Source organism: Nesoenas mayeri, assembly GCF_963082525.1.
Source record: "Nesoenas mayeri genome assembly, chromosome: 16".
NCBI lineage: Eukaryota > Metazoa > Chordata > Aves > Columbiformes > Columbidae > Nesoenas > Nesoenas mayeri.
The window spans coordinates 2,099,025-2,108,444 of record NC_137562.1 but is presented as its reverse complement, the minus strand read 5'-3'; the positions used below and the strand labels follow the sequence as shown (position 1 = coordinate 2,108,444).

Genomic DNA, 9,420 nt, shown 5'->3' with positions numbered 1-9,420 from the left:
GACAGCAGTGTGAAAAATCTCAATAAGAGGATGAGTAGTGGGGCTCTGTGGGGGCAGCCATGTTACAGCCCCCTCCTCCCCCACGGCAGAAAGTGATTCACCCATCAGGAGGGAGCTGATGCTGCCGGGAGGCGACAGGGCCAGGCTGAGGGGCAAAGGGGAACAGGTCCCACCTCGATCTGCAGCAGCTGAATTTGCTCCCGTGGCTGCCCAGGTCTCTGCTCTGGCCACCCACCCCCAGGCTGGCTCCATCGGGGAACACCCTCGGGGAGCAGGTCCCAAAGCTGCACTCAGAGTGGCTCTGAGAAGAGGTGCTGGAGTGAGCACAGGGGGCAGGAGCAGGGGATGGGGCAGGGGCAGGGGATGGGACAGGGGCAGGGGATGGGGCAGAGGCAGGAGGTGTTTGGGGAGGGGACAAGGACAGTGCAGAGGAGGGGGCAATGGGCAGGAACAAGACAGGGCAGGGGCTGGGATGGTCCAGGGCAGCGGGCAAGTGCACGGGCACGACCAGTGGAAAAGAAAGGACAGGAATGGGGAGCGGGCAAGGGCAGGGCAGGGGCGGTGACAGTGACAGAGACCAGGCAGGGACAGTGCAGTGGCAGGCGCGGTGTTGAGGACAGGGACAGTGACACAGACAGGGCAGGGCAGGAGCAGAGTCAAGGCCAAGGCAGGGGCAGGGGAAAGGACAGGGACTGACCCTGCTGGCACGGGTAGGGACGTGGAAGGGGCAGGGACAGGGAGAAAGCTGGGGCAGGGACACGCATGGCCACCTTGCGGCAGCTCAAGCAGGGACTGGGTGCCCCATCCTGGCTCCTGGACGGGAGGTGAGGCCCAGGGAGGTTTTTGGGGCCACTGGGACTACCTGAGCCACCCAGGACCCTGCCAGTGACCGAGTGCCAGGTGTGCCCAGCACCAGCCCCACCTCCCAGCACCAATCTGGGGCCACAGCTGCCATCAAAGCCAGTGGGGACCCCTCTCCAGTGGGCAGCCAGGACCAATATGCCATGGGGCCGAGGAGCAACCCCAAAATGCCTGCAGAGGGGCCAGAGCTTGGGACAGGCCTTTGTGGCCATCGTGCCACCATGCAGGGCACACAGAACTCCTACACTGGCATAAACGGGACGCTGTTACTGTTGGGCCCACAGGCTTACGGCCATTCTGGCTGTTTTGAGGGCCATCAGTGGGAAGGGGACACACGGGGCACGTCAGCCCCTCCCTGGTTTGCATGATTCTGGGGCAGTGGGTGCCTGGGCTGGGGTTCGCTCCCCCTGCCGCTGCAGAGTCCCCCGAGCCGGCTGTCCCAGGGCCCAGCTCACCCAACCGCGGGGCAGCATTCCCGGATATGCCTCCCGCAGCGAGGGGCTCATGTCGCCACGTCCCCAGGTGAGGTGTTGACAGTTGCTACAACCATTGCAACAATTGTGTTGCAAAGAGCCTCACAAGCATGAGCTGCTTGTTTATCCCAAAACAAGGACTCCACATGGCCTCAGGGTTCCCGCTTGGAGATCCAGAGCCTGGACCGGGGGGCAGTTGGGGTGCAACGGAGGTGACAGTCACCAGGTACCCCGCACCTGGCTGGAGGGGATGCCAGCCCACCCACCCCAGCCCCTGCAGGACCTGGCTCTGCAGGGGGCACGTCCTTGTCCCCCATGTGCTGGGGCAGGCTGCCGGCACCCCCCTCACCCTGGCACAGCCCAGCGGCCAGGGAGGGACCAGCGCGGGTGAACATTAACCTGGACGGTGTCGAGGGCTCCCCGGCAGTGCGGCTCCCAGCACCTGCGCACCTGCAATGAGGGGGCTCCGTACCCGCTACCACCTCCTGGTAGGTCCAGTGTGATGCCGTGGGTGCTGGGAACGAGCCTTGGGGCACCGGCTGGGCTGGACGCACCTGGCCGGACAGGCAGGGCTGCCCCGGGGCGAGCGAAGGGCTGGGCGGTGCGGGGGGTGATGGCGCAGTCAGGACTTGCCCCTTAGCCCCGCTGTCCCCTGAGGATTCAAGCACCCTGGGGACAGGAGATCTGCTGCTGCCTTGGGCTGCTCTTCTCTGTCCCTCGGGGTGTTTTCTACCTGTTCCTCACCAGCAGCAAGGAAATGCTGCCCAGCTGCCCTTGGGCAGCGGCTGCGCCCTGAGAAACTTGTCACCAGCTGCCACCAGGACCAAGGCACATCTCTGTCCCCACACACGCTGCAGCCCAGCTCTGGGCTCATGGCTGAGGTTGAGCTGAGCTTGTGGAAGCTTCCCCTGCCTCCTCTTCCTCTCTGCCTGCTCCTTGGGGTGCCCCACACCCTCGTGACTTCCGTATACAGCGGGGTCGTGGCCTGGCAGGGCGCCATGGCACGGCAGGGCTGCCACGAACGGCCGGGAGCTGGGCTGCAGGCTCAGCCAAGCGCCCATCACTGTGGCCTCTGGGCCCCTTTGCCCAGCCCCTGGGTGTGTGGGTTTGGGGACGCTGCTCCCTCGGGACGCTCACCTGCACCTGTCCCCAGCCTGACCAGGACGAGGAGCTGCCCGAGGGACGTGGGGACACAGCTGGAGAGGAGCAGCCGGGCTGGGAGGGAGCCCCAGCAGCCCCCGCGCCAGAGGAGCTGTGCAGACTGGTGCTGAGCACACCGAGCAGCATCCTGCAGGACAGCGAGATCCAGGAGGTGAGGGACCCTCCTGCCAGCACAGAGACCCCCACCCTCTCCATCACCTCCTCCACGCCATGTAGCCATGGCCACGGTCTTGCCAGGACATGGACCAGTGAGAGGCCAGATGGATGAAATGCACACGTCCTTGGGGACAGCCAGCTCAGCAGCGCTGCTTGCGGGGGGGTGCCAGAGCAGGGGAGGATGTTTGGGGAGACATTTCAGAAGGGTTGTCAGAGTGAAGATGCTTGAGGGGGCATCCTGGGAGGCTGCTGGGGAGCTGGGAGGATGAGAAGACCCCTGAGGAGGTCAGGGGAAGGATGCTTGAGGACACATTTCAGGAAGGCGCTCAGGTAGCAGGAGGTCTCTTGAGAAGACGCTTTGCTGGGAGGGTGCTCATGGAGATCTCTTGGGAGGCTACTCAGGGCTGGGCAGGATGCTCAGGAACAGCCCTACTGAGCCCCCTGTGCCCCAGCTGGGCCCCCACCTGCCCCCCCGGCTGACGCAGGAGCCCTGGCACCTGCTTTACTGCACCGGCCGGGACGGCTTCAGCCTGCGGAGCCTGTACCGCTGCGGGGGCCGCCCGGGCTCCCCGGCCCTGCTGCTCATCAGGGACACGGAGGCGCAGGTACAGCCGGGCCCTCCCCTGCACAGCTGCCCCTGGGGACAGCAAACCTGGTGTCACCGAGGCCTGGTCACGTCCTCGCTGCTGCCAGCGGGATGTGGGATACGTTCCAGCACTGGGGAGCCCCACTGAGCACCACAGCATGGGACACCCTCCCCCACTCTCTGTTCACTCCCAGGCCTTCGGTGCCTTCTCTGCCACCACCTTTCGCTGCAGCAATGGCTTCTATGGGACAGGAGAGACCTTCCTCTTCTCCTTCTCCCCGGAGCTGAAGGTGGGGGCCGCAGGCTGCAACCATGGGGTGTCATAGGCTGTTGGGGAGGCTGGTGATGCCCCTGTGACCTGGTCACACCAGGGGGGGTCCCCAAGGTGCTGGGGAGGGGTCTGGGGTGATGGTGTGGGGGACATGACCACACTTGGCCAGATGTGGGTGAAGCAAAGGGACCCTGCTGGGGTCTCTGCCCACTGTAGCCCTGGGGGTTCATCCAGGGCCGGGGGGAAGGCAAACTCCAGCCGGCCGTGCAGGGAGAGGGGCCCAGGAAGGGGACCCTCTGAATGCCAGTGTGATCACAGCCCTGTGTCAGTGGGACATGGAGGCAGCTCCACGTCCACCTCTACCAGCGGGGTCTGTGTGTGTAGTGGGGCTGGTGGCATCGGTGAGCGATGCTGCTGGGGCATCAGTGGGTGGCAGCCGCCCTCTGGGAGTACAGGCCAGCACCAAGACGGTGCCCACAGGCTCAGCCGGGTCTCCCTCTGGAAGAGCAGGACACAGCAGGGATGGGCAGAGCTGCCTTTGCTCAGCAGCCCCCAGCTGTCCCTTGCAGGATGGTGGCAGGGATGGAGACACTGTGCCCAGCCCGTGGTCCCAGCCAGCTGCTGTCCCATGCAGGTGTTCAGGTGGACGGGCAGGAACAATTTCTTCATGAAAGGGGATGTGGACCTGCTGATGCTCGGTGGGGGCAGGTAGGAGCCGCACTGGCAGCTTTGGCAGCCCAGGGAGTCCCCAGCCCTGATGGCTGTTGGGGCCACGATGTGAGCCCAGGCTGCCCTGTGGAGCTGGGTCTGGGCACACAGTGCTGATTTGAAGCCGAAAGCACCAGTGGAGGTTACCAGCAGCCCTGACCCTGCTGCCTGCGGCTGGGTGACAATTCTGGGGGCGGCTGCTTGTCATGCCCGTCCCCCTTCCGCCGGTCCTTTGTGCCTGGCGTCCTCGGCAGGAGGGCACCTGGGAGTGGGGACAGGGAGGTGGCTGGTCCCATGGGAGGTCTGGGGACATCTCCAGGCTCGGAGAAGGCAGGAGAGGGGACCATCAGCCCACTGTGCTGTTGGCACATTCCCAGCGGTCGATTTGGGCTGTGGCTGGACGGGGACCTGCACCACGGGGGCAGCCACCCCTGCGAGACCTTCGACAACGAGACTCTCTCGCCCCGGGAGCAGTTCTGCGTCCAGGACCTGGAGGTGTGGGGCCTGGCCTGACCCTGCAGCCCACACCCGGGACAAAGGTGGCATCGGGGGCTTTGGGATTGACGTCTGGTGCACAGCCAACACGCACTGACCCCCCGGAATGGTGCACAGCCTCGTCCCTGCCTCCCTCCACCCTGTCCCCACAATGTCCCTATTTCACGTGCCAACAGCCGGTGGGGGCAGCATGATGGGGACAGGCTGCAGTGGGATCTCGGCGCCCCCACAGTGCTGCTGTCACCGTGCTGGTGTCCCCAGGGTGGCTGCAGGACTGGCCCACTCCCTGCACCGAGCACCTGCCCACCGGGACGAGCAGTGTCCCCGGGAGGAGGGTGCGCGGCAGGGCCAGCCCCGCGGCGTCCCCAGGTGTGGCAGCGCCATGCCGGCAGCGCCGAGCGGGCACGGGCAGCCTCTGCCACAGCGGTGGTGCTGACAGGACATACGGTGACTTCTCATCAATAAACAGGCACAGCTGCACTCCGGCCTTGTCCTTGCCATGGGAACACAAAATGGCACAGCAAAGTCGTGCAGAGCAAGTGGTGGTGAGCAGGTCACGGCGCTGGCCATGCCCGTCCCAGCCCGGGGCTGTGCGCCCTCGGCAAGATGGGGGCAGCCCAGGGCGCTGCTCTGGGGTCTGTGGGGATCTGTCCCCCCCTCTGCCATAGTCCACACTCCCTGTCCACCCCATCACCTCCCCAGGACCACGGCTTCCTCCTCAAGGGTGTCCAGGCTGCCGTGGGCACCTCACCCACCCTGCTCCCCACAGGGAGGGGACAACAGGAGCCCCCAGGCCCCTTCCCTCCCACTGCCCCGTGACCGGCTGCCTCTTCGCTGGCCAACTGTCACAGAAGGACCCCGAAAGCCAATTGAGGCAGGCGATAAGCTCCAAACAGACTTTATTCTAAACAGAGCTGTTTAACAGGAAAACAACTACAAACAGAGTTTATCCAGAATTATTCAGCACTTTGAACATAATGCAATGACTACTGGTTAGGAGTTAGTTACTACACAGCCAAGTCAAACTCAAGGGAATCAGATCCCAAAACTCTAGAGCGATGATTCCAAAAGTGCATCGTCTCACTTGGTGTCAAAGTGAGGACTCTAAGGGTACCCAGATCACTTACCGGGTGGACAAGGTGTCTCAGTCCCCAGGGCATGTTCCTTAGGTGGCCAGTCTGAGAACGAGAGTCTCCACCTGTAGACCTGCTGCGCCGAGGAGACCAACTCCAGTTGGGGTCTCTGGCAGCTCCATTGATACCTGAGTTGAATCTGAGCTTTGATCACTATCAGGATGGTTCAGAAGCTTCTGAGATTCTCAGCCTGGGCACCTCCTTGGCTGAGGCTCCTGTCTGTTGACCATTTTCCCACCCCTTCTGCTCCCCCAGCCAGGGTGAGGTGAACACCAGGAGTCACCATGGCCAGGCAGGGGGGACATGATGGTCGGTACAGACCCAGGTGTGTACTTGAGGACAGGGACAGTGGGGCACAAAAGGTGCTGAAGATCCATTGGCTGGCCTATTGGAAAGCTCAGATCTCTCCAGGGGTGCGCAGCTGCCACACTGACACAGCCCAGCCTCTCGGCCCGGGACACTGGGCGGCTCTGCTCCTCCTGCACCAGTCGCTGCTCCTGTCCCAGCAGCAGGACCAGCCCCACCAGTGCGGTCCAAGGCAGGGGTGGTGGCCCAGGATTTCCACAGGAGGACAAGGGCCTGCCTGGCTTGGCTGCATTTGATTGATTTATTTTGGGAGTGTGACGGGGCACTGAGCTGAAGCATCACTCGTTGTCAGCTCCTACCCTAAACCTGCAGTTTGTGAAGCTTGGATCCCACTGAGCCGCTGGCTGCATCACTTTACACACCCCCCACCCTGTGCCTTTCCGCGTTTAACCTCACCAGCCATTCCCTGCTGATTCCATCTCCCACAGCCCCTTGGAGATGCTCCATGGCCGGCTCCTCTCTCCTCGTGCTAACTGACTACTCATCCCCTTTCCAAAGTCATTTACTGAGCTGCTGAGCAGCCCCAGCAATCACCCTCCATTGCAGGAGCTGACTCAGTCCTTCTGCCCCCACTCGCCCACCCACCCAGCAGGTGCTCCCTCCTGCCCGCTCCCCTCTCCAAGGCAGAGGCCGCCCTGCCCACGGCACCCAGCACAGGCCAGGGGAGCCTGACGGTGTCAAAGGACATCAGGAGCTGCCGCCTCCTCCTGCTGCTCCAGCCCAGGACCCTCCTGCCCGGCCGCTGAGCCCCACGTTCACCCAGGGGACGGGGCTGCCCACATCCCAGCCCTCTTACCCACCACAGCCCCCTCTGCGCCAGATGGTCCAGCCTAAAGTTTGCCTGTGAATCACACATCCGCCCTGTCTTGTCCCAACTGATGGGGTGAAGGACGAGTTAACTTTGAATGGCACACGCACCCTGATCAACAGGTGAGATCAGGTGTGAGTTAACTCTGGGTATTTCTGTGCAGTAACGCGGGGAATGACAGACAATCACTCCGGGGGTCCAATTCAATTAGGAATTTACTTAAAGCACATGGCGGAATACAAATTACAGCGATTAGTGAGTTGGCAAATGTATATTATAATATCATGAAACTTATCAATACATTGACAGCAAATGTCCTTCTAAAAATGGTGAATTGGCAACAATTAGTAACTATAACTTAACAAGACTTTAACAGCAGAACTTACAATGATATTATTTTCATATGTTCAAGAAAAAGAAAGAGAGAAGGAAAACAAAGATATAAGAGAGAGACAGTGTCAGCACTCCACAGGTGATCGGTCCAGCGACGATGTCCCATGGAGGTCACTATGGAGGTCACTTTGAAGAGCTCGGTCACGCCGCACAGCACACACACACGACACCTGAGCCACGCGCGGGGTCATTTTATAACCCAGCTCATTTACCTGTGGGTGGTTCATCTCCTCCCTTTGTTTGCTCCTCATGCTAATCAGGAAGATGGGTCTGGGGTCTTCAAACTAGGGGAAAGTTCACGGTACTGACCAGAAGTGAGTTGTTTTGCCCATCAGGGGTAGCTGTTGGTTCGTGGTTTCTTCTGATAATTGGTTGTCCACAGGTGGTTCACCTCTGTCATTCCAGTTATCACCCCAATTAGGCCATGGGGCCTCCACTGATTAAGGTGTCTGACACCACAGCCAAACACAAAACCTTGGGAAAGATGAGAGGAGATGTCTGCCTCCACAGCCACCCACCTAATCCTCCCACAGCAACAAAACCTAGATGTTTCAGGCATAACATGGTCCTTTGTTCTGCTAAGGATGGGAGGAGTGCTTCAAGGTTGTCACACCCCCGGACACCCGATGTGGGGACGACTCAGCCGCTGGCTCTCAGCAGTCAGCCCCGGCCAGGCCCCAAACCCACCCACACCCGTGTCTGCAGTGGGACAGTAACAGGACAGACAGACGACAAGACAGATGGGGCACAGGGCTCAGGCAAACAAGGCACTGACTGGCCCCATGTGACACACAAGCCTGTTACACCCTTTTTCAGCCCACCCCCCGCATATTCCCTACTGCTCCGCTTGCAGCGTCCCACTGAGCCCCTCCAGTGTTCTAGACCCCAGGGTTACACCCCAACCAGCTGCAAAGTCCTGGTCACCTGTAGCTTCTTCAGGGGCCATCAATTAGTGGGATGGAGGTTTGTCCCTCCCTCCCTTTCCATATCCTCCCAGATATGCTGTGTCCCAGCTGCTTTTGAGTATCTCCACATATGGAGACTCCACCACCTCCCCGGGCAACTTGTGCCAGTGCTTGGTCACCCTCACAGAGAAAAAGTGTTTCCTGACGTTCAGAGGGACTCTCCTGTGTTCTGGGCCTCTGGTCCTGTCCCTGGGCACCACTGGCAGGGCCTGGCTCTGTCCTGCCTGCACCCTCCCTCCAGTATCTCCACACCGACGGGATCTCCCTGAGCCTGCTCTGCTCCAGTGAACAGTCCCGGCTCTCTCAGCCTCTCACAGCAGAGACGCTCCAGTCCCTGCATCATCTCCATGGCCCTTCACAGGACTCTCTCCAGTATGTCCTGTCTCTCGTGTGCTGGGGAGCCCAGCACCCCAGGGCTGCCTCACCAGAGCTGAGCAGAGGAGCAGGATCCGCTCCCTGGCCCCGCTGGGACATTTCCAGTGCTGTCCATTAGGCCACCACCACTGGCCATTCTTTGCCTCAGGGGCACCTTGTTGGCTCATGGTCAACTTGTGTCCTCCAGGCCCCCAGGACCTTTCCTACCAAGCTGCTTCCCAGCTGGGCAGCCCCTGGCACATCCTGGTGCCTGGGACCGACCCTCCTGTGAGCAGGACTTTGCATTTCTCCTTGCTGAACTTCAGGAGGTTCCTGTCAGCTCATTTCTCCAGCCTGGTGAAGTCCCTCTGGGGTATCATCTGTTCCTCCCTGTCGAGGGTTTGATTGCTGGTGACAATAAACCCTGGCAGATGTATTGTTAACCTCCCCTCCCCTTCCTTCCCCCTTCAGCCCCTCCCTCTCCCCCCTTCCCACTCAGCACAGGCGATCGGGAGGGAAAGAAGGACAGAGAGAAGAGTTGGAAAAATTAACAATGTTTTACTAATGCTACTGACAAAATAGAGAAAATAATACAAAATATACAAAACCAATCTTGAAAGTCCCAGCAACTGCAGAGCCGGCACCCGAAGTCCTGGACTGGACTGTGCAGCCAACCGGAGCTGGATTCAG

The 9,420-nt window shown here is 61.0% G+C and overlaps 1 protein-coding gene across 1 annotated transcript; it reads left to right on the top strand.

The window, feature by feature from the left end:
• Positions 1-1,789: 1,789 nt before the first annotated feature.
• Positions 1,790-4,729, top strand: TLDC2 (TBC/LysM-associated domain containing 2; the record flags this gene model as incomplete). The annotated part of the gene is made up of 6 exons (XM_080354666.1): positions 1,790-1,822; positions 2,488-2,646; positions 3,104-3,256; positions 3,432-3,527; positions 4,143-4,216; positions 4,594-4,729. 6 exons carry the CDS (start codon positions 1,790-1,792, stop codon positions 4,727-4,729), a joined length of 651 nt encoding a protein of 216 aa, XP_080210792.1.
• Positions 4,730-9,420: the final 4,691 nt, after the last annotated feature.